Below are 25,015 nucleotides of genomic sequence, written 5' to 3'. Positions count from 1 at the left end.
TTTTCATTCAAAAAGTCAAATGGCGCTCCTTCCCTTCCGAGCCCTGCCGTGCGTCCAAACTGTGGTTTACCCCCACATATGAGGTATCAGCGTACTCAGGACAAATTGGACAACAACGTCCGTTGTCCAGTTTCTCCTTTTACCCTTGGGAAAATAAAAAAATTGTTGCTAAAAGATCATTTTTGTGACTAAAAAGTTAAATGTTCATTTTTTACTTCCATGTTGCTTCTGCTGCTGTGAAACACCTGAAGGGTTAATAAACTTCTTGAATGTGGTTTTGAGCACCTTGAGGGGTGCAGTTTTTAGAATGGTGTCACTTTTGGGTATTTTCAGCCATATAGAACCCTCAAAATGACTTCAAATGTGAGGTGGTCCCTAAAAAAAATGGTTTTGTAAATTTTGTTGTAAAAATGAGAAATCACTGGTCAAATTTTAACCCTTATAACTTCCTAGCAAAAAAAAAAAATTGCTTCCAAAATTGTGCTGATGTAAAGTAGACATGTGGGAAACGTTATTTATTAACTATTTTGTGTCACATAACTCTCTGGTTTAACAGAATAAAAATTCAAAATGTGAAAATTGCGAAATTTTCAAAATTTTCGCCAAATTTCCGTTTTTTTTCACAAATAAACTCAGAAATTATCAACCTAAATTTACCACTAACATGAAGCCCAATATGTCACGAAAAAACAATCTCAGAATCGCTAGGATCCGTTGAAGCGTTCCTGAGTTATTACCTCATAAAGGGACACTGGTCAGAATTGCAAAAAACGGCAAGGTCATTAAGGCCAAAATAGGCTGGGTCATGAAGGGGTTAAAAGTGCAAATACCACTTGCAATTAATTTTGCAACTTTTGTTGCCAGTTTTCTGGCATACAGGGGATGATAAATTTCCTCCTTAGTCTGCAGTATTTATTGGGGATGCTAAACTAAATATTCTCTGTTAAATTCAACTAGTTAAATTGCAGTTTAAATTGAGCTTTATTATGCTCTTACCATTTTCAGGTAGCGTAATACTCTATTACAGGGGTGGTGTCTGATCAGGGGTGGTAATTACTGTAGAGTTGAGCGAATGTGATCGGGTCCCCTGTGCTGTCACAGAACATGCATGGAGAACCTGTGTGTTGGGCTGTCCATGCATGTGCTGTGACAGTGACACAGCCGCGACAAACGCAGCTGCGGCGCCGATCAGCTGATCAGCCGGTGCGATCCAGGAAGCCGAGTTCCCTCTGCAGCGATAGCTTGCCGAATAAGCAGGGACTTGATCAAATTCACTCAACTCTAGTGGTAATGTGGTAATGTGTCAGTACAAAAAAGAAGGAGCACAGATTTTTTTTTAGGCATTTCAGATTACTGTAAAGTTATAAATTAGAGATTAATCATATATTTTATCGATATCCCGTCAATGACTGTGCTGGGAAAACCAATCTAAACTCTTTACAACAATGCAGAAGAGTATGCAATGATATCCTTTATACCCTTTTAAAACACATTATAGAAAGAGATTTCTCTAGTAGGGTAAGTTTACACTAGGCATTTTTTTCAGTGTTTTTTTTTTTTGCAGCCAAACCTGATCTCTTGGCAGGGGATAAGCTGCAGAAAGAAGCAAATTTTCCTTGTTTTTTCTTGAGTTTTTTTGTGGCTTTTTTATGCGTTTTTGTGCCTTTTTGCAGCAGTTTTGCATGCTGTATTTGTCTATTGTGCATGCTTATAAAATATAATGTTTAAAAAAAGTTCTATTCCATAGAATCAGGTTTTGGCACAAAAAACCGCAGCAAAACCTGATACCTGCATTTTTGTTTTGTTTTTTCAGCGTTTTTCACCACACATTTACGTCAATGGGTGAAAAACACTGAAAAAACGCTGAAAGAAGTGACATGAGCTACGTCCAAAAAAACATGCAAAGCACAAAATATTAATGACAAAAAAACAATGTGTGTGCATGAGATTTCTGAAATTTCATAGGCTTTGCTGGTACTGTAAAACACAGCTGAAAATTAGCATAAAAAAGCAAAAACACTGCATAAAATACCTAGTGTGAACTTAGCAGTAATGCGAATCTGTCAGTAGGTTTTTGCTATGTAATCTGAGGACAGTATGAGGTAAAGGTCAAAACCCAGAATTCAGGGATCTGTTACATGTCAGGCTGTGTGCTGTTGTTTACTTATTCTGAAGGTTTTATCACCTTGTGATTATCATTGTCTAGACTACAGAAGTGTGTGAGCCCTGGCCGAATCCGCCCCTTCTGTGATAAGCACCTCACTGTCTATAGACTATGTACCCAGAGAGCCTGGTGGGGGGGTAAGCTTTATCAGCTATGCTGCATTGCTAAATCTAAAAACTCTGATTGTGTCAGAACCGCTGCACATAGTAAAGTGATTCATCGTTGGATTCAGGGTCTCTTTGCCTACAACATGCTGCTCTCAGATGAGGTAGTAAAAACCTGATGACAGATTCCTTTTAACCTTTGGAATGGTTATTGTGAATTATTACATTTTAAGGTTAAGTCATTGAAGGAGAAATATGAGGGCATTTGCAACCTATTATGGAAGTAATGGTTGAACAGATGTGGTTCCAGCAGCCAAGATGCCCTCAGATAAACAAAGTTGACCAGATGGGACAAACTGCTTCAGTAATAAAATTTTAACCTTATGGTCATAAAAATTCTATATTACTTAAAAGGGCTTTCTGGTTTCTTGGTTTAAACCTTGTCTATATTTTTGGTATAAACCTTATTTATATTATTGGTATAAACCTTGTGCCCTGATTGCGGATTCTTTTAACAAATACACACTTCACTTTACTCACTCTCCCCAAAACCATCACTGAGTCTACGTCAATGCTCCCAATGGCGGTTATTGTGGGTAGAGCTGACGTTGTGTCGCGACAGCACTGCAGCCATTCAGCGAGCTCGGGCAGAGTTGCAAAGCTCAGTTATTGGCTTCAGTGCTGTCGATGTTATGTCTAGACCGCAAACAATAATTGACAATCTAAGCAGCTGCAGGGACTCAGTGCTGGAATGGGAAAGGGTGAATAAAGCACAATCTGCTTCTCCAAAACAAACCGCAGTCATGGAAAAGAGGTTATTCAAATCCAGAAATCAACTTTAACATTTATCACCCTTTCTTAACTATTTTTCAAATAGTTTATGAATAAATTACATCCTAATGGGTGCCATAAAAGTTCAACCATACCTCGTGGGGTAGAATACTCTACCTGGGTACAGCGTTTCATTGCAGTGTTTTCCAATAAATGGCACCGAGCAATTGAAGACTTGCACAGTCAACAACTTGAGTTTATTTCAGTTACAAATTCCAATTTAAATAATTAAATTTAGAGGTTTGTGATGAATGTTCAGCAAATACTAATGAGAATGGAATAATCAGAAATCTAATATTCCTGGCATAGTTTTCATTTGCATAGATTTAGCTAATTTCTTTTCGCATTGCGCACTTTAAGTTAAGAACCTATTTCTTTCATACAAGTTCTTTAAGATCACTGGCAAATAAATGACCAAGGTTTCATTTACTGACAAAAAGGAAAGTGCGCCAGGAGCAACTTAATGATTAAATGTATGAAAAAAGAAGCTGCGCAAATGTGCAGAACTGTATTGCTGTTCTTTCCATAAAACCTTCTCCGGCAGTACAATCAACTTAATACATCGTCTAGATACTTTAAATAAAAAAATCTGCATAATTATTTTCTATGATGTTTTATTTTTATTCACCGTAGACCCTGGCAGAAAATGCCAGTGATGCATATAACAACGTAAAAGTGGTTTTGGTTACCATCAGGTCTCCCCAGCTATGTGATGCTCGGCTAAACCACTCACATTTTCCCATAATAAAATCTTCACACTTTACTGCTATTACAGAAATACAATTGGATTTTTCAAGTATCACCAGATGCTTGTCAGCTGAGCCTTAGCTCTTCATGAAAGTGCTTCTGGCACAATATCTAATCAGTTTTATTTAATCAATATGCCATCCAGCTGTTCTGATTCCACTAAATATAATTTAGGATTTAATCAAATAATACTAGACTTATATTTCCATGTCTTATTCTTGCACTTCTCAATTGCTTTAATTTCATTAAATGCTTTGTACAAAAGCATTTTTGGTAGGAAATAAGAATTTATTGATTTATTTTGTTACATTATAATAAGAGCTTAATTAAAATAGTTGTCAAGCAAATATTATTTTCTTATCCACAATGTTATACATATGACCGTATCAATAAAATCGTAGTTGATAATATTGTAAAACTTAACAATTGGAAGTGTTGCATTGTAAAATATTTGAGGGTGGAGATACCACTTGAAGGGCGCTCCCACGAGGGCAGACGTAATCATATAGCACATAACCAAAAAAGTGCCAGAAGTAAAATCTTATTTAAAAACACAACGCGTTTCGGCTGTATCCAACCTTCTTCAGTTACTGGACACATCCGAAATGTTGTTGTGTTTTAAAATAACATTTTAATTTATTTTATTCTTCTTGGGTTTTTTTTTTTTAATTTTTCCATTTGATTACATCTGCCATCGTGGGAGCGTCCTTCACCTGGTTTCTCCACCCTCATTACACACTGCTGGAGCTCCCTTGGATTAACTTCCATCAGCACATCAGGTTGCCTGCACCTATACACAACAGGTGAGCAAATTCCCTGTTTTTATTTTAATCTCTTTTTTTTTTCTTAACTTACTAGGCTCCGAAAGCGCCATCTTCTCTCCTTTTTCCCTTAAGGGAACTTCAATATTGGTATATTGTAAAATATAGGACATGTTATGATAGTCATAAAAAGATTGGCATAACTTACATAATCATCATAGGTGTCAAGAGCAGGTGGTGGTGCTCTATAACCGGGTGCAGCTGGAACTCCCCTTGCCCGTGCTACAGCAACACCACGAGCTACTGGTGGTAGTGGTAATGCTCCTCGTGATACTGGGGAACTTCTGGGTACCGGTGTGCCACGTCCGGGCAGAGGATGTGGAATGGCTCCTCCCCGATTCCTAAAGCAGAACACAAGAATAAAGTTCATATTGCTGACTACCCCTTATTGAAATACGGTTTCCTTTTCTTGTTTCCCCTTTCCCATTTTGAACAGATGCGCATTGTCTGGATATCCAAGGCTACATGGTGATACATTTTGGAATTTTTTGAGGCACAATAAAGATAGATAATAACGTATACATATCATTACAGTAATGTTTTCCTACACCTTCAATAGCAACAAAATGTTTATTTGCCTTTATTAGATTTTAACTGTGGTATACTATCTGTAAACCTCACTATTATTTTACAAGAGTTTTTATAAAATAAAAATTTTAATGCTTTAAAGTAAATGAAAATAAAGGTATTAAAATCATTTATGACTAGGGTAACACTCCAGGCAAAATTATACATGTTATTTTGTGCTGTGACGGAAGGGGTAATGACTAAAACAGGTGGGAAAAAAGAGCTCTGTGGAAAAGGTTGTGTGGTGGAGAATTACATTAACATAGAAATAAAAAATGGGGTTCAAAGTACAACACATGTTTTTTGGCCTGTAGACTCAGAGGGTGTCACCGTTTGGAAATTTTATAGTCAATCTAACCACTCCTAAAATATAGTGTAGAATACACCCTTAACCTCTTTCTGACCTCGGACGAGATAGTATGTCTGAGGTCAGATACCGCGCTTTGATGCAGGGCTCCGGTGGTGAGCCCGCATCAAAGCCAGGACATGTCAGCTGTTTTGAACAGCTGACATGTGCCCGCAATAGTGGCGGGTGAAATCGCGATTCACCCGCTGCTATTAACTAGTTAAATGCCGCTGTCAAACGCAGACAGCGGCATTTAACTGGCGCTTCCGGGCGGCCGGAAATGAGTGCATCGCCGACCCCCATCACATGATTAGGGGTCAGCGATGATTCTGCAGTGTAACCATAGAGGTCCTTGAGACCTCTATGGTTACTGAACCCCTGTAGCTGTGAGCGCCACCCTGTGGTCGGCACTCACAGCACACCTGCATTTCTGCTGCATAGCAGCAATCTGATGATTGCTGCTATGTAGCAGAGTCGATCGCGTTATGCCAGCTTCTAGCCTCCCATGGAGGCTATTGAAGCATGGCAAAAGTAAAAAAAAAGTTAAAAAAATGTGAAAAAAATAAAAAAAAATATAAAAGTTTAAATCACCCCCCTTTCGCCCCATTCAAAATAAATCAATAATAAAAAAAACCCCTACACATATTTGGTATCGCCGCATTCAGAATCGCCCAATCTATCAATAAAAAAAGGATTAACCTGATCGCTAAACGGCATAGCAAGAAAAAAATTTGAAACACCAGAATTACGGTTTTTTTGGTCGTCACGACATTGCATTAAAATGCAATAACAGGCGATCAAAAGAACGTATCTGCACCAAAATGCTATCATTACAAATGCCAGCTCAGCACGCAAAAAATAAGCCCTCACCTGACCCCAGATCATGAAAAATGGAGACGCTATCGGAAAATGGCGCAATTTTTGTTCGAATTTTTTTCACCACTTAGATAAAACATAACCTAGACATGTTAGGTGTCTATGAACTCGTAATGACCTGGAGAATCATAATGGCAGGTCAGTTTTAGCATTTAGTGAACCTAGCAAAAAAGCCAAGCAAAAAACATGTGTGGGATTGCACTTTTTTTGCAATTTCACGGCACTTGGAATTTTTTTAAAGATTTCTAGTACACGACATGGTAAAACCAATGATGTCGTTCAAAAGTACAACTTGTCCCGCAAAAAATAAGCCCTCACATGGCCATATTAACGGGAAAATAAAAAAGTTATGGCTCTGGGAAGGAGGGGAGCGAAAAACGAACACGGAAAAATGGAAAATCCCAAGGTCATGAAGGGGTTAATATGGATTACAATTATGCAATTTTTTTCCTCATGGATTTTTCACTGAACTTGTGAAAACTGAACTGAATTATATTACAAGAAAAGAGTGGACAAATACAACTCTACTCTCTACTTAGTTTCTGCAAATTTGTATTATGGATCATTTTCTTTTCTTCCTGAAGATAAGGGATGAATAGCTTGTACTTAGGGCTCATGCAGATGTCTGTTCAACATGGTGTGGGCATGGACCGCAATGCATGCACTGACCAAGGGACAATGTTGCACGGATGTCTTCATGAGCCCTTGTAAGACCATTATAGTCAATTAAATAGCTAATGTTGTACACACCACTATAATTTGAACATTATATCACTATTTATATTCAGTATTTAACAAACTTTTTCATATTATGATTTAATTTTAGATTCTGCACAAGTGCTGGTATGAATCCATGGAAGTTTCCATCCATAAAGTTTATAAATTCAATGTCGGACAAGTAAACTGAAAGAGCACTAAAACAGTCAGTGACTTGAAAAAGCCATTAACAATAGTAGTATAGTGTGGCAACTTGGTACAGGGGTTGTATACCAATGGAAATGGATTTAGTTTTCTATAGGATCCAAATTGCACAGATCCAATGTGCCTATGTGACACCATACTCCCAGGTAATGTTATGGTACTGACAGAATTCCTCACCTGCCAGCTGTGGTTGCAACCAATCTTATTCCTCTACCTCTTGCTACTTTTCCACGACTGGACTCTTCAGAGCCATTTAAATAAGACAGCTCTCTTAACTGTTCTTGTCTTATTTCATCATTATAATCCTACAGAAAAAAGAAAAACAGACCACTGAATATTAGATACTAAGGGATAATTCAACACAAAAGTACTGTATTTTGGCAAAAAAAAATAAACAATCGTGTAAAATATAATTCCAATTTTGATGGTCAAAAGTTTTAAAAAAGTGATTCAAGAGACAAGGTGAAAGCCTTAAAGGGAACCTGTCACCCTGGAAAATTATATTTAACTGCAGATTTACAGTCATGGACAAAAGTTTTGAAACTGACACAAATTTTCTTTTCCACAATGTTTACTGCTTATGTATTTTTGGTGTTTTAGCAAGATGTTTCTATGGTTATTGAAGGACAATTATAAGCATTTTCAAAATTTTTAATCTTTTATTGACAAACACACATTTTTGCAAAGACTCAATATTTAAAAGTTGACCCTTACACTTCTCAAATACTTGCAACTTTGTGTTGGTATATCCCGCAAAATCCCAATACAATACATTTAAGTTTGCAGGTGTAATGTGAACAAATGTGGAAAAGTTCACATGGTATGAATACTTTTCAATGCACTGAATATGTAAATATATATATACAGTGGGGCAAAAAAGTATTTAGTCAGTCAGCAATAGTGCAAGTTCCACCACTTAAAAAGATGAGAGGCGTCTGTAATTTACATCATAGGTAGACCTCAACTATGGGAGACAAACTGAGAATAAAAAATCCAGAAAATCACATTGTCTGTTTTTTTATCATTTTATTTGCATATTATGGTGGAAAATAAGTATTTGGTCAGAAACAAACAATCAAGATTTCTGGCTCTCACAGACCTGTAACTTCTTCTTTAAGAGTCTCCTCTTTCCTCCACTCATTACCTGTAGTAATGGCACCTATTTAAACTTGTTATCAGTATAAAAAGACACCTGTGCACACCCTCAAACAGTCTGACTCCAAACTCCACTATGGTGAAGACCAAAGAGCTGTCAAAGGACACCAGAAACAAAATTGTAGCCCTTCATCAGGCTGGGAAGACTGAATCTGCAAAAGCCAACCAGCTTGGAGTGAAGAAATCAACACTGGGAGCAATAATTAGAAAATGGAAGACATTCAAGACCACTGATAATCTCCCTCGATCAGGGGCTCCACGCAAAATCCCACCCCGTGGGGTCAGAATGATCACAAGAACGGTGAGCAAAAATCCCAGAACCACGCGGGGGGACCTAGTGAATGAACTGCAGAGAGCTGGGACCAATGTAACAAGGCCTACCATAAGTAACACACTACGCCACCATGGACTCAGATCCTGCAGTGCCAGACGTGTCCCACTGCTTAAGCCAGTAGATGTCCGGGCCCGTCTGAAGTTTTCTAGAGAGCATTTGGATGATCCAGAGGAGTTTTGGGAGAATGTCCTATGGTCTGATGAAACCAAACTGGAACTGTTTGGTAGAAACACAACTTGTCGTGTTTGGAGGAAAAAGAATACTGAGTTGCATCCATCAAACACCATACCTACTGTAAAGCATGGTGGTGGAAACATCATGCTTTGGGGCTGTTTCTCTGCAAAGGGGCCAGGACGACTGATCCGGGTACATGAAAGAATGAATGGGGCCATGTATCGTGAGATTTTGAGTGCAAACCTCCTTCCATCAGCAAGGGCATTGAAGATGAAACGTGGCTGGGTCTTTCAACATAACAATGATCCAAAGCACACCGCCAGGGCAACGAAGGAGTGGCTTCGTAAGAAGCATTTCAAGGTCCTGGAGTGGCCTAGCCAGTCTCCAGATCTCAACCCTATAGAAAACATTTGGAGGGAGTTGAAAGTCCGTGTTGCCAAGCGAAAAGCCAAAAACATCACTGCTCTAGAGGAGATCTGCATGGAGGAATGGGCCAACATACCAACAACAGTGTGTGGCAACCTTGTGAAGACTTACAGAAAACGTTTGACCTCTGTCATTGCCAACAAAGGATATATTACAAAGTATTGAGATGAAATTTTGTTTCTGACCAAATACTTATTTTCCACCATAATATGCAAATAAAATGATAAAAAAACAGACAATGTGATTTTCTGGATTTTTTTTTCTCAGTTTGTCTCCCATAGTTGAGGTCTACCTATGATGTAAATTACAGACGACTCTCATCTTTTTAAGTGGCGGAACTTGCACTATTGCTGACTGACTAAATACTTTTTTGCCCCACTGTATATAGTTAAACAAAGAAACATATATATATATATATATATATATATATATATATATATATATATATATATATATATATATATATATATATATATATATATATATATATATATATATATATATATATATATATATATATATATATATATATATACACATACAGTGGGGATGGAAAGTATTCATAAACCTTTAAATTTTTAACTCTTTGTTTCATCGCAGCCATTTGGTAAATTCAAAAAAGTTAATTTTTGTTCTCATTAATGTACACTCTGTACCCCATCTTGACTGAAAAACTGAAAAAACAACAGAAGTCTAATAATTTTTGCAAGTGTATTAAAAAAGAAAGACTGAAATGGTCATAAGTATTCAGACCCTTTGCTCAGTATTGAGTAGAAGCACCATTTTGAGCTAGTACAGCCATGAGTCTTCTTGGGAATGATGCAACAAAATTTTTACACCTGGACTTGGGGATCTTCTGCCATTCTTCCTTGCAGATCCTCTCCAGTTCCATCAGGTTGGATGGTGAACATTGGTGGACAGCCATTTTCAGGTTTCTCCAGAGATGCTCAATTGGGTTTAGGTCAGGACTCTGGCTGGGCCAGTCAAGAATGGTCACAAAAGTTGTTCTGAAGCCACCCCTTTGTTATTTTAGCTGTGTGCTTAGGGTCAATGTCTTGTTGGAAGGTGACCCTTTGGCCAAGTCTGAGGTCCAGAGCACTCTGGAAAAGGTTTTCATCCAGGATATCTCTGTACTTGGCTGCATTCATGTTTCCTTCAATGACAACCAGTTGCCCTGTCCCTGCAGCTGAAAAACACCCCCATAGCATGATGCTGCCACCTCCATGTTTCACTGTTGGGATTGTATTGGGCAGGTGATGAGAAGTGCCTGGTTTTCTCCACACATACTGCTTAGAAAAAGGTCTATCTTCGTCTCATCAGACAAGATAATCTTATTTCCCACAGTCTGGGAGTCCTTCGTGTGTTTTATAGAAAACTGTATGTGGGCTTTCATATGTCTTGCACTGTGGAGAGGCTTCTGTAGGGCCACTCTGCCATAAAGGACCTAGTGGTGGAGGGCTGAAGTGATAGTTGACTTTCTCCCATCTCCGTACTGCATCTCTGGAGCTTAGCCACAGTGATCTTGGGGTTCTTCTTAACCTCTCTCACCAAGGCTCTTCTTCCACGATTGCTCAGTTTGGTTGGACTACCAGGTCTAGGAAGACTTCTGGTGGTCCCAAACTTCTTCAATTTAAGGATTATGGAGGTCACTGTGCTCTTAGGAACCTTGAGTACTGCAGAAATTCTGCCATATCTGTGCCTTGCCACAATTCTGTCTCTGAGCTCCTTTGACCTCATGATTCTCATTTGGTCTGACATGCACTGTGAGCTGTGAGGTCTGTTGTGAATTTGGATTCTGGGCTCCCCCGGTGGCCGCTTGTGGAATTGGACTTGTCATCCTCTTTCCTGTTTCACCTGATTCCATCAGTAGTGGGTGTCGCTATTTAAGCTCATTTCTCTGGTGGTTTCTTGCCGGTCAACAATGTTATCTGATGCCTCTCAGTGCTTGTTCCTGCTTCTAGACAACTACTGATAAGTTGGACTTTTGTCCATGTTTTGTTTTGCCTATTTGTTCCAGTTCGCAGCTGAAGTTTTGTTACTGTGTCTGGAAAGCTCTCGTCGATCAGGGATTGCTACTCTGGCGTTATGAGTTAATGCCAGAGTTTAAGGTAATCTCTGGATGGTGTTTTGTTAGTATTTTTCTGCTGACCATGAAAGTATACTATCTGTCTTCTGCTATCTAGTAAGCGGACCTCAAATTTGCTAAGACTATTTTCCTGCTGCGTTTGTTGTTTCATCTGAACTCACCGTCATTATATGTGGGGGGCTACTGTCTTCTTTGGAATATTTCTCTAGAGGTGAGCCAGGTCTTATATTTCCCTCTGCTAGCTATTTAGGTCTTAGGCCAGAGCTGGGCATCTAGCTATAAATAGGAAATGCTACCTGGCTATTTCTAGTTGCGCGGCAGGCTTAGTTCATGGTCAGTATAGTTCCATCTTCCGAGAGCTTGTCCCTCTATAGGCTTGCTATGATCTCTGCCTGCAGAGATCATGACAGTTTGACCGGCCCTCTAAAGTGTTAAAGACCCAGGTTGAGAAAGGAGAGTTATAAGAAGTCTGCTGGAATTTTTTTTTTTTTTTTTTTTCCTCCAGTCTGCCTTGCTGCAGTCTTTTTTCTCTCTCTCCTCCTAATCTCTGTATGCTCTGTGTGCACCTGACAATAATGGATCTCCAGAGTGTAACTGCGGGTTTGAATAATCTCATCACGAAAGTACAAGATTTACAAGATTTTGTAGTACATGCTCCGGTATCTGAGCCGAGAATTCCTTTGCCGGAGTTCTTCACAGGGAATAGAGCTAGCTTCCAGAATTTCCGAAATAATTGTAAGCTTTATTTGTCCCTGAAGTCTCGTTCAGCTGGAGACCCTGCTCAGCAGGTTAGGATTGTGATTTCCTTGCTCAGGGGTGACCCTCAAGATTGGGCCTTCTCATTGCCAGCAGGGGATCCTGCGTTACGCGATGTGGATGCGTTTTTTCTGGCCTTGGGCTTGCTTTATGAGGAACCTCATTTGGAACTTCAGGCAGAAAAAACTTTGATGGCACTATCTCAGGGGCAAGACGAAGCTGAAGTTTTCTGCCAAAAATTCCGTAAATGGTCTGTGCTTACTCAGTGGAATGAGTGCGCCTTGGCGGCAACTTTCAGAGAAGGTCTCTCTGATGCCGTTAAGGATGTTATGGTGGGGTTCCCTTTGCCTGCAGGTCTGAATGAGTCCATGACAATGGCTATTCAGATTGATAGGCGTCTGCGGGAGCGCAAACCGATGCACCATCTGGCGGTGTCTATGGAAAAGACGCCAGAAAGTATGCAGTGTGATAGAATTCTGTCCAGGAGTGAGCGACAGAATTTTAGACGGAAGAATGGATTGTGTTTCTATTGTGGGGATTCTACTCATGTTATATCGGCATGCTCTAGGCGTACAAAGAAGCTTGATAAGTCTGTTTCCATTGGCACCATTCAGTCTAAGTTTATTTTGTCTGTAACCCTGATTTGCTCTTTGTCATCCATTGCCACGGACGCCTATATTGACTCTGGCGCCGCTCTGAGTCTTATGGATTGGTCCTTTGCCAATCGTTGTGGTTTTGATTTAGAGCCTTTGGAGACTCTTATTCCTCTGAAGGGGATTGACTCCACCCCATTGGCTAATAATAAACCACAATACTGGACACAAGTAACCATGCGTATCAATCCGGATCACCAGGAGATTATTCGTTTCCTGGTGCTGTATAATTTACATGACGATTTGGTACTGGGATTGCCATGGTTGCAGTCTCACAACCCAGTCTTGGACTGGAGAGCTATGTCTGTGTTGAGCTGGGGATGTAAGGGTATTCATGGGGACGTACCTTTGGTTTCTATTTCGTCGTCCATTCCCTCTGAAGTCCCTGAGTTCCTCTCTGATTATCAAGACGTCTTTGACGAACCCAAGCTTGGGTCGTTACCTCCGCACCGTGAGTGCGATTGTGCCATAGATTTGATACCGGGTTGTAAATATCCAAAGGGTCGTTTGTTTAATTTGTCTGTGCCGGAACATGCTGCTATGCGGGAATATATAAAGGAGTCTTTGGAAAAGGGACATATTCGTCCATCTTCTTCTCCCTTGGGAGCTGGGTTTTTCTTTGTCTCAAAAAAAGACGGCTCTTTGAGACCATGTATTGATTATCGGCTTCTGAATAAGATCACTGTTAAGTATCAATACCCATTGCCATTGCTTACTGATTTGTTTGCTCGTATAGAGGGTGCTAAGTGGTTCTCTAAAATTGATCTTCGTGGGGCGTATAATTTGGTGCGGATCAGGCAGGGGGATGAGTGGAAGACCGCATTTAATACGCCCGAGGGCCACTTTGAGTATTTGGTCATGCCTTTTGGTCTTTCTAATGCCCCTTCAGTTTTCCAGTCTTTTATGCATGATATTTTCCGCGATTTTCTGGATAAATTTATGATAATATATCTGGATGATATTCTGATTTTTTCTGATGACTGGGACTCTCATGTCCAGCAGGTCAGGAGAGTTTTTCAGGTTCTGCGGTCTAATTCTTTATGTGTGAAGGGGTCTAAGTGCGTTTTTGGGGTCCAGAAAATTTCCTTTTTGGGGTATATTTTTTCTCCCTCTTCCATTGAGATGGATCCCGTCAAGGTGCAAGCTATTTGTGACTGGACTCAGCCCTCCTCTCTTAAGGGTCTTCAGAGATTTTTGGGCTTTGCCAACTTTTACCGCCGATTTATTGCTGGTTTTTCGGATGTCGTTAAACCACTGACTGATTTGACCAGACAAGGCGCTGATGTTGCTAATTGGTCCCCTCATGCTGTAGAGGCCTTTCAGGAGCTTAAGCGCCGTTTTGCCTCTGCCCCTGTGTTGCGTCAGCCTGATGTGAATCTGCCTTTTCAGGTTGAGGTTGACGCTTCGGAGATCGGAGCTGGGGCAGTGTTGTCGCAGAAAGGTTCCGACTGCTCCGTCATTAGGCCTTGTGCCTTCTTTTCTCGCAAATTTTCGCCCGCAGAGCGGAATTATGATGTTGGGAATCGGGAGCTTTTGGCCATGAAGTGGGCGTTTGAGGAGTGGCGCCATTGGCTCGAGGGGGCTAGGCATCAGGTGGTGGTATTGACTGACCACAAAAATTTGATTTATCTTGAGACTGCCAGACGCCTGAATCCTAGACAGGCGCGCTGGTCTTTATTTTTTTCTCGCTTTAATTTTGTGGTGTCATACCTACCGGGTTCTAAGAATGTTAAGGCAGATGCCCTTTCTAGGAGTTTTGACCCGGACTCTCCTGGTAATTCTGAACCCACAGGTATCCTTAGGGAGGGAGTAATTTTGTCGGCCGTTTCTCCTGATCTGCGGCGGTCCTTGCAAGAGTTTCAGGCGGATAGACCGGATCGTTGTCCGCCTGATAGACTGTTTGTTCCGGATGATTGGACCAGCAGAGTTATCTCTGAGGTACATTCTTCTGCATTGGCAGGTCATCCCGGAATTTTTGGTACCAGGGATTTGGTGGCAAGATCCTTCTGGTGGCCTTCTCTGTCACGAGATGTGCGAGTCTTTGTGCAGTCATGTGACGTTTGTGCTCGGGCCAAGTCTTGTAGTTCTCGGGCTAGCGGACTGCTGTTGCCCTTGCCTATTCCTAAGAGGCCTTGGACACACATCTCGATGGATTTTATTTCAGATCTGCCTGTTTCCCAGAAGATGTCTGTCATCTGGGTGGTCTGTGACCGTTTCTCTAAAATGGTCCATTTGGTTCCTCTGCCCAAGTTGCCTTCTTCTTCTGAGTTGGTTCCTCTGTTTTTTCAGAATGTTGTCCGATTGCACGGTATTCCTGAGAATATTGTTTCTGACAGAGGTACCCAATTTGTGTCTAGATTTTGGCGGGCATTCTGTGCTAGGATGGGCATAGATTTGTCTTTTTCATCTGCTTTTCACCCTCAGACTAATGGCCAGACCGAGCGGACTAATCAGACCCTTGAGACATATCTGAGGTGTTTTGTCTCTGCTGACCAGGATGATTGGGTTGCTTTTTTGCCATTGGCAGAGTTCGCCCTCAATAATCGGGCCAGTTCTTCCACCTTGGTGTCCCCGTTTTTCTGTAATTCGGGGTTTCACCCTCGATTTTCCTCCGGTCAGGTGGAATCCTCGGATTGTCCTGGAGTGGATGCGGTGGTGGAGAGATTGCATCACATCTGGGGGCAGGTTATGGACAATTTGAAGTTGTCACAGGAGAAGACTCAGCGTTTTGCCAACCGTCATCGTCGTGTTGGTTCTCGGCTTTGTGTTGGAGATTTAGTGTGGTTGTCTTCTCGTTTTGTCCCTATGAGGGTCTCTTCTCCTAAGTTTAAACCTCGGTTCATCGGCCCTTATAGAATATTGGAGATTCTTAATCCTGTTTCTTTCCGTTTGGACCTCCCTGCGTCCTTTTCCATTCATAACGTTTTTCATCGGTCGTTATTGCGCAGGTATGAGGTACCTGTTGTACCTTCTCTTGAGCCTCCTGCTCCGGTGTTGGTTGAGGGTGAGTTGGAGTACGTTGTGGAGAAAATTTTGGACTCTCGTGTTTCCAGACGGAAACTCCAGTATCTGGTCAACTGGAAGGGTTACGGCCAGGAGGATAATTCTTGGGTCAATGCATCTGATGTTCATGCTTCTGATCTTGTTCGTGCCTTCCATAGGGCTCATCCTGGTCGCCCTGGTGGATCTGGTGAGGGTTCGGTGCCCCCTCCTTGAGGGGGGGGTACTGTTGTGAATTTGGATTCTGGGCTCCCCCGGTGGCCGCTTGTGGAATTGGACTTGTCATCCTCTTTCCTGTTTCACCTGATTCCATCAGTAGTGGGTGTCGCTATTTAAGCTCATTTCTCTGGTGGTTTCTTGCCGGTCAACAATGTTATCTGATGCCTCTCAGTGCTTGTTCCTGCTTCTAGACAACTACTGATAAGTTGGACTTTTGTCCATGTTTTGTTTTGCCTATTTGTTCCAGTTCGCAGCTGAAGTTTTGTTACTGTGTCTGGAAAGCTCTCGTCGATCAGGGATTGCTACTCTGGCGTTATGAGTTAATGCCAGAGTTTAAGGTAATCTCTGGATGGTGTTTTGTTAGTATTTTTCTGCTGACCATGAAAGTATACTATCTGTCTTCTGCTATCTAGTAAGCGGACCTCAAATTTGCTAAGACTATTTTCCTGCTGCGTTTGTTGTTTCATCTGAACTCACCGTCATTATATGTGGGGGGCTACTGTCTTCTTTGGAATATTTCTCTAGAGGTGAGCCAGGTCTTATATTTCCCTCTGCTAGCTATTTAGGTCTTAGGCCAGAGCTGGGCATCTAGCTATAAATAGGAAATGCTACCTGGCTATTTCTAGTTGCGCGGCAGGCTTAGTTCATGGTCAGTATAGTTCCATCTTCCGAGAGCTTGTCCCTCTATAGGCTTGCTATGATCTCTGCCTGCAGAGATCATGACAGAGGTCTTATATAGATAGGTGTGTGCCTTTCTAAATCAAGTCCTATCAATTTAATTAAACACAGCTGGACTCCAATGAAGGAGTAGAACCATATCAAGGAGGATCACAAGGAAACGGACAGCATGTGACTTAAATAAGAGTGTCTGAGCAAAGGGTCTGAATACTTATGTCCATGATATATTTCAGTTTTTCAACAGGACAATGACCCCAAACACACCTCCAGGCTGTGCAAGGGCTATTTGACCAAGAAGGAGAGTGATGGGGTTCTACGCCAGATGACCTGGCCCCCACAGTCATCAGACCTGAACCCAATCGAGATGGTTTGGAGTGAGCTGGACCGCAGAGTGAAGGCAAAAGGGCCAACAAGTGCTAAGCATCTCTGAGAACTCCTTTAAGATTGTTGAAAGACCATTCCCGGTGACTACCCCTTGAAGCTCATCAAGAGAATGCCAAGAGTATACAAAGCAGTCATCAAAGCAAAAGGTGGCTACTTTGAAGAACCTAGAATATAAGACATAATTTCAGTTGTTTCACACTTTTTTGTTAAGTATATAATTCCACATGTGTTAATTCATAGTTTTGATGCCTTCAGTGTGAATGTACAATTTTCATAGTCATGAAAATACAGAAAAATCTTTAAATGAGAAGGTGTGTCCAAAATTTTGGTCTGTGCTGTAGATATATATATATACATATATATATATATATATATATATATATATATATATATATATATATATATATATACAGTTATATGAAAAGGTTTGGGCACCCCTGTTAATCTTAAGCTTAATGTTTTATAAAAATTGTTTTTCTTGCAACAGCTATTTCAGTTTCATATATCTAATAACTGTTGGACACAGTAATCTTTCTGCCTTGAAATGAGGTTTATTGCACTAACAGAAAATGTGCAATCTGCATTCAAACAAAATTTGACAGGTGCATAAGTATGGGCACCCTTATCATTTTCTTGTTTTAAATACTCCTACCTACATTTTACTGACTTACTAAAGCACTTTTTCTGGTTTTGTAACCTCATTGAGCTTTGAACTTCATAGCCAGGTGTATGCAATCATAATAAAAGCTACTTAAAGTGGCCACTTGCAAGTTGTTCTCCTGTTTGAATCTCCTCTTAAGAGTGGCATCATGGGCTCCTCAAAACAACTGTCAAATGATCTGAAAACAAAGATTATTCAACATAGTTGTTCAGGGGAAGGATACAAAAAGCTGTCTCGGAGATTTGACCTGTTAATTTCCACTGTGAGGAACATAGTAAGGAAATGGAAGAACACAGGTACAGTTCTTGTTAAGGCCAGAAGTGGCAGGCCAAGAAAAACATCAGAAAGGCAGAGAAGAATGGTGAGATCAGTCAAGGACAATCCTCAGACCACCTCCAGAGAGCTGCAGCATCAACTTGCTGCAGATGGTGTCACTGTGCATCGGTCAACTATACAATGCACTTTGCACAAGGAGAAGCTGTATGGGACAGTGATGCGAAAGAAGCAATTTCTGCAAGCACGCCACAAACAGAGTCGGCTGAGGTATGCAAAAGCACATTTGGAGAAGCCAATTTCTTTTTGGAAGAAGGTCCAGTGGACTGATGAAACCAAGATTGAGTTGTTTGGTCATACAAAAAGGCGTTATGCATGGCGGCCAAAAAACACAGCATTCCAAGAAAAACACTTGCTACCCACAGTAAAATTTGGTGGAGGTTCCATCATGCTTTGGGGCTGTGTGGCCAATGCCGGCACCGGGAATCTTGTTAAAGTTGAGGGACGCATGGATTCCTCTCAGTATCAGCAGATTCTTGACATAATGTTCATGAATCAGTGACAAAGTTGAAGTTATGCAGGGGATGGATCTTTCAGCAAGACAATGATCCAAAACACCGCTCCAAATCTACTCAGGCATTCATGCAGAGGAACAATTACACTGTTCTGGAATGGCCATCCTAGTCCCCAGACCGGAATATCATTGAACATCTGTGGGATCATTTGAAGAGGGCTGTCCATGCAAACTTAACTGAACTGGAATTGTTTTGTAAAGAGGAATGGTCAAAAATACCTTCATCCAGGATCCAAGAACTCATTAAAAGCTACAGGAAGCGACTAGAGGCTGTTATTTTTGCAAAAGGAGGATCTACTAAATATTAATGTCACTTTTCTGGTGAGGTGCCCATACTTATGCACCTGTCAAATTTTGTTTGAATGCAGATTGCACATTTTCTGTTAGTACAATAAACCTCACTTCAAGGCAGAAACATTACTGTGTCCAACAGTTATTAGATATATGAAACTGAAATAGCTGTTGCAAAAAAACCAATTTATATAAAACAGTAAGCTTAAGATTAATAGGGGTGCCCAAACTTTTTCATATAACTGTATATATATATATATATATATATATATATATATATATATATATATATACCGTATATACTCGAGTATAAGCCGACCCGAGTATAAGCCGACCCCCCTAATTTTGCCACAAAAAACTGGGAAAACTTATTGACTCGAGTATAAGCCTAGGGTAGAAAATGCAGCAGCTACCGGTGAATTTCAAAAATAAAAATAGATGCTCCATATCGTTCATTATGGCCCCATAGCTGTGCCATATAGTGCTCTGCACCGTTCATTATTGCCCCATAGCTGTACCATAGAAAGCTGTGCCATATAGTGCTCTGCACCGTTCATTATTGCCCCATAGCTGTGCCATATAGTGCTCTGCACCGTTCATTATTGCCCCATATCTGTGCCATATAGTGCTCTGCACCATTCATTATTGCCCCATAGCTGTACCATAGAAAGCTGTGCCATATAGTGCTCTGCACCGTTCATTATTGCCCCATAGCTGTGCCATATAGTGCTCTGCACCGTTCATTATTGCCCCATAGCTGTGCCATATAGTGCTCTGCACCGTTCATTATTGCCCCATAGCTGTGCCATATAGTGCTCTGCACCGTTCATTATTGCCCCATAGATGTACCATAGAAAGCTGTGCCATTGCTGCTGCTGCAATAAAAAAATGACATACTCACCTCTCTTGCTTGCAGCTCCTCAGCGTCCTGTCCCGGCGTCTCTCTGCACTGACTGATCAGGCAGAGGGCGGCGCACACACTATATGCATCATCACGCCCTCTGACCTGCACAGTCAGTGCGGAGAGACGCCGGGAAGATGGAGTGGCGCCCGGCGTGTGGAACGCGGACAGGTGAATATGTAATACTTACCTGCTCCCGGCGTCCCGCTCCTTCCCCCGGACAGCTGGTCTTCGGTGCTGCAGCCTCTTCCTCTATCAGCGGTCACCGTTACCGCTCATTAGAGAAATGAATATGCGTCTCCACCCCTATGGGAGTGGAGTCCATATTAATTTCTCTAATGAGCGGTCCCACGTCACCGCTGAACAGGGGAAGAACTGCGGCACCCGGAGACCGTGGGACTGCAGGGACAGTGCCAGGAGCCCCGGAAGCAGGTAAGTATGCCTCAGCGCCCTCTCCCCCTCACCCGCCGACCCTGCCGCCGACCGTAACTCGAGTATAAGCCGAGAGGGGCACTTTCAGCCAAAAATTTGGGCTGAAAATCTCGGCTTATACTCGAGTATATACGGTATATATACTCACACACACATATTTCAAGGTCACTTTCATTTTTATATAAACAATGTTTTTTGTAAGTGCTTTTGTGTGGAGCAAGTTGCAGTTTTTATGTTCGATTTTTTTTTTTGCGTTTTGTGTTTTTCGAGAGGTGGAACAAGCAAAAAAAGCATCACATCTGATATTATTTTTTATTTACTTTTTTTCCCCAGCATTCACCTTGAGGGTTAAATAACATCATAATTGAATCAGTTCAGATGTTATGGATGCAATTATACCAATTTTTTCATATTATAGCAATTTAAATGGGAAAAATATGTTTTCAGTGTGTTTTACCTCATTTTTAAAAACTTTTAAATGTTTTTTTTTTACTTTTTATTTTAGTACCACTAGAGTAATTAAACTTCAAACAGCTTGATCGCTTATATAATACACAGTATTACATCTGTGATAACTAATCAAGTGAGTTTAAAGAAAGGACATTAAGAAATGACTGACACACATAAATTGTTGCAATAATGGCTCATTCACACGTCTATATTTAACCCCTTCATGACCTTGGGATTTTCCATTTTTCCGTGTTCGTTTTTTGCTCCCTTCCTTCCCAGAGCCATAACTTTTTTATTTTTCCGTCAATATGGCCATGTGAGGGCTTATTTTTTGTGGGACGAGTTGTACTTTTGAACGACATCATTGATTTTAGCATGTCTTATACTAGAAAACAGGAAAAAAAAATCCAAGTGCGGTGAAATTGCAAAAAAAGTGCAGTCCCACACTTGTTTTTTGTTTGGCTTTCTTGCTTGGTTCACTAAATGATAAAACTGAGCTGCCATTATGATTCTCCAGGTCATTACGAGTTCATAGACACCTAACATGACTAGGTTCTTTTTTATCTAAGTGGTGAAAAAAAATCCAATCTTTGCTAAAAATAAAAAATTGCACCATTTTCCGATGCCCATAACGTCTACATTTTTCATGATCTGGGGTTGGGTGAGGGCTTATTTTTTGCGTGCCGAGCTGCCGTTTTTAATGATACCATTTCGGTGCAGATACTTTCTTTTGATTGCCCGTTACTGCATTTTAATGCAATGTTGCGGCGACCAAAAAAAATGTAATTCTGGCGTTTCAAATTTATTTCTCGCTTCGCCGTTTAGCGATCAGGTTAATGCTTTTCTTTATTTGATAGATTGGGCGATTCAGAAGGCGGCGATACCAAATATGTGTAGGTTTGATTTTTTTTATTGATTTATTTTGAATGGGGCGAAAGGGGGGTGATTTAAACTTTTATATTTTTTTTTATTTTTTTCACATTTTTTTTTTACTTTTGCCATGCTTCAATAGCCTCCATAGGAGGCTAGAAGCTGGCACAACACGATCGCTCTGCTAAATAGCAGCGATCATCAGATCGCTGCTATGCAGCAGAAATGCAGGTGTGCTATGAGCGCTGACCACAGTGTGGTGCTCACAGCTACCGGCGATCAGTAACCATAGAGGTCTCAAGGACCTCTATGATTACTATTCAGAAGCATCGCTGAACCCCGATCATGTGACGGGGGTCAGCGATGTCTGCGTTTGACAGCGGCATTTAACTAGTTAATAGCGGCGGGTGAATTGCGATTTCACCCGCCGCTATTGCGGGCACATGTCAGCTGTTCAAAACAGCTGACATGTCCCAGCTTTGATGCGGGCTTACCGCCGGAGCCCTGCATCAAAGCGGGGTATCTGACCTCGGACGTACTATCCCGTCCGAGGTCAGGAGGGGGTTAAACACCTACGTGAAAACACTGTACTGGTGTCATCAGTGTATGGTCCATGTGTTCGATTTTACCTTGTGTTATCTGTGATTTTCCCTGATGGACACATAAATTAGAAAGCTTCTCCTTTCCTTTACAGTGTTATCTCAGACTACAGACTGATGTTATCCATGTGTAGTACATGCCTTTCACTGACCCATAGACTTGTATTGGCCCCTTTCATTTATGCTGCTAGAAAAAAATGGACACGTAACGGTGTATTTTGCATGGACACACGGTCCATTAAAAAAAGTGGACATGTGAACAGCAGCATAGATTATAATGGGTACGTGTTGCATCCGTGAAAAAATAGATATAACACGAACGTGCAACATGTGCATGAAGATGTGGCCTAAGGCAAGGTCTAATAAGAGTAGCAAGAAGGCAGCCATGGGGGTTATTGCTATCCCCTTTCCTACTATTGATTATTTGTGAGCAATAACAACTGAATAGCCATTAGACAAAAATATACATTGCAAATTGGGAATTGGCCACTAAGTTATAATGTACATTTTTGTCGTTGGTTGGGAACTAGTTACACAAACTATAGGAAAAAATGTTTATAATCATATTAAAAATATGTCATTAATAGGTAGTTAATATATGGTACAAAGTGAGTCTTATTAAATTCTAAGACAGTATAGGTCTTGACTATGTTTTATGTGATAGTTCAAGGTTGCAACTTACAAGTCATTATGTAAGCATTTTAGCGTGACTATAAATAGTGAGGTCTATCCATTATTGAGATCTAGTAGATACTTTGCGTATGCCAATAGTTTGTAAAGCATTGCTTTTTAACTAAATCAATTTAAGAATGAATGGGCTTCAGCAAGTGTACAAGCAATGTCAGCAGTTTATGTAGCATTCCGAGTCATGAATATTTTCTCATAATGGAAACATTATGTCCAACTCCATAAATCATGTACTGAACCAATACATTTTTTTGTATTAAGGATCTCAATGGGACATGGTGGCTAAAGTTCATATGATAACCCATCATACCTGCTTATACAGTTGTGGCCAAAAGATGTAAGACTGACATCAATTTTTATTTTCACAAAGTTTGATGCTTTAGTTTTTATAGCGGAAATTTGCATTAACTCAAGGAATGCAAAGTCATTCCTTGCCATGAAAATTAACTTAATGAGGTTTTCCATTACTAATTTAACCCCTTTTAATTTGGCCTAACTTTTCCAATGCACTTTTATTACCTGCCCTGCTCATGAAAGCTGCTCTCTATGGGTCATATAACCTTCTGTTCCGACGTTAGTAGCCCACAATGCTCAGGAATTCTCTGACCTGCTTCTTTGAGAGCTGTTGTTGCATCAACCTTATTAACTTGGGGTTTGATCTCGCCCCTGCCTACGACAAAGTCTAAGTATTTGGCTTCTTCCATCACCATGGCACATTTAGTCGGATTGATGAAAAACTCCGCCTTCCTTAAAGCATCAAATTTTGCCTGGACTTTGCCTAAATGGCTTACACAATCCTGATTTATTATTATTTATCATTATTAGCGCCATTTATGCCATGGCGCTTTACATGTGAGGAGGGGTATACATAATAAAAAAAGTACAATAATCTTGAACAATACAAGTCACAACTAGTACAGGAGGAGAGAGGACCCTGCCCGCGATGGCTCACAATCTACAAGGGATGGGTGAGGATACAGATCACATTGTCATTCAGGTAGGCTGCTGTGTACTTTTTGTTGGGAGCTAGGATTCAGTCATTGGCTCTCTGCAAGGTGGCTGGAGCTCCTTGCAACTTAAATGACATCCTGACATACTGGAAACAACCATCTGGCATGGAAAAGGCAGTCTTTTCCTTATCATATTTGGATAGAGGAATCTGATAACACGCTTTCCTGTGGTCCAGAGTGGTGTTATACCTGGATAGTCCTAGTCTCTCAATAACCATGTCGACACAGAGTATTGGATAAGTGTCAAACTCTGAGACTTTATTCAGCATCAGGTAGTCATTGCATAACTGCCATTATCCATCTTTTTTAGGCACCAAGAATATGGTACAGTACCAGCCGCTCTTGAACTTTGAGGTTTATCATCTGCTTCACCTCCTTCAAGATTACCTCTCAGAAAGCTTTGGGAATCTTATATGGCTTCAAATTGACCCAGACATGAGGCTTTGTGAGGACTTCATGTTCCACAGCCTGAGTACAATCCAACAATGCTGAAAACAGGTCTATGTTCCGATGAAGCAATTCTTGTCACTGCTGCTTCTGGGCCCATGACAGCATCTCTCCCAGCTTGACATCACTCACATCATCTTCGGACTTATTATTTTTTTTAAGTGTTCTGTGAACCGCAATTCAAAAGCAATGCCTGATTTCCATTAGTTGATATGCAGTAAATTTAAACCGAGAATGACTTTTGTCAGTTTCAAGTTATTTCAGTGATAATTGTTGGTTTATCTTATTTTAACAAAAAGGCATCAACAATTTTGCTAATGTGTAGATGTCTATCAATGGCCTGCACTATTCTATAGAACAGTTGCCCCCCCCATAAATAGGCAAGTGCGCTTACTTTCATTACTCAAACTCATAATTATAAAACATTAACGAAATATATCGTTAATCTCACATGTCTATATTGAAATAACGTGTTCATATCTTATTTACACTCAATTTTTTACAGATTTAACACTGATGCTGTTATCTTTGATTGGTAAATATAGTTGATTTTTAAACAGTAAACTCTTAAAATTGCC

General features: G+C 40.6%; 1 protein-coding gene across 5 annotated transcripts in view; it reads right to left on the bottom strand.

Moving 5' to 3' along the window:
• Positions 1–25,015, bottom strand: part of KHDRBS2 (KH RNA binding domain containing, signal transduction associated 2) — a 773,482-nt gene that overhangs the window by 292,893 nt on the left and 455,574 nt on the right. For all 5 annotated transcript variants that reach the window (XR_013221832.1, XR_013221831.1, XM_077289991.1 and 2 more), the window contains 2 exons: positions 7,555–7,682; positions 4,816–5,008 (listed from right to left, as the gene is read on the bottom strand). Coding sequence is in view for 3 of the 5 variants with exons in the window: in XM_077289991.1 (XP_077146106.1) it covers positions 4,816–5,008; positions 7,555–7,682 (321 nt within the window). In the remaining 2 variants the exon portion in view is untranslated. The remainder of the gene's footprint in view (positions 1–4,815; positions 5,009–7,554; positions 7,683–25,015) is intronic.

The sequence above is a fragment of the Ranitomeya variabilis genome, chromosome 2, assembly GCF_051348905.1.
Source record: "Ranitomeya variabilis isolate aRanVar5 chromosome 2, aRanVar5.hap1, whole genome shotgun sequence".
NCBI lineage: Eukaryota > Metazoa > Chordata > Amphibia > Anura > Dendrobatidae > Ranitomeya > Ranitomeya variabilis.
The sequence above is the reverse complement of the archived record's forward strand: the minus strand, read 5'-3'. Positions and strand labels throughout refer to the sequence as shown.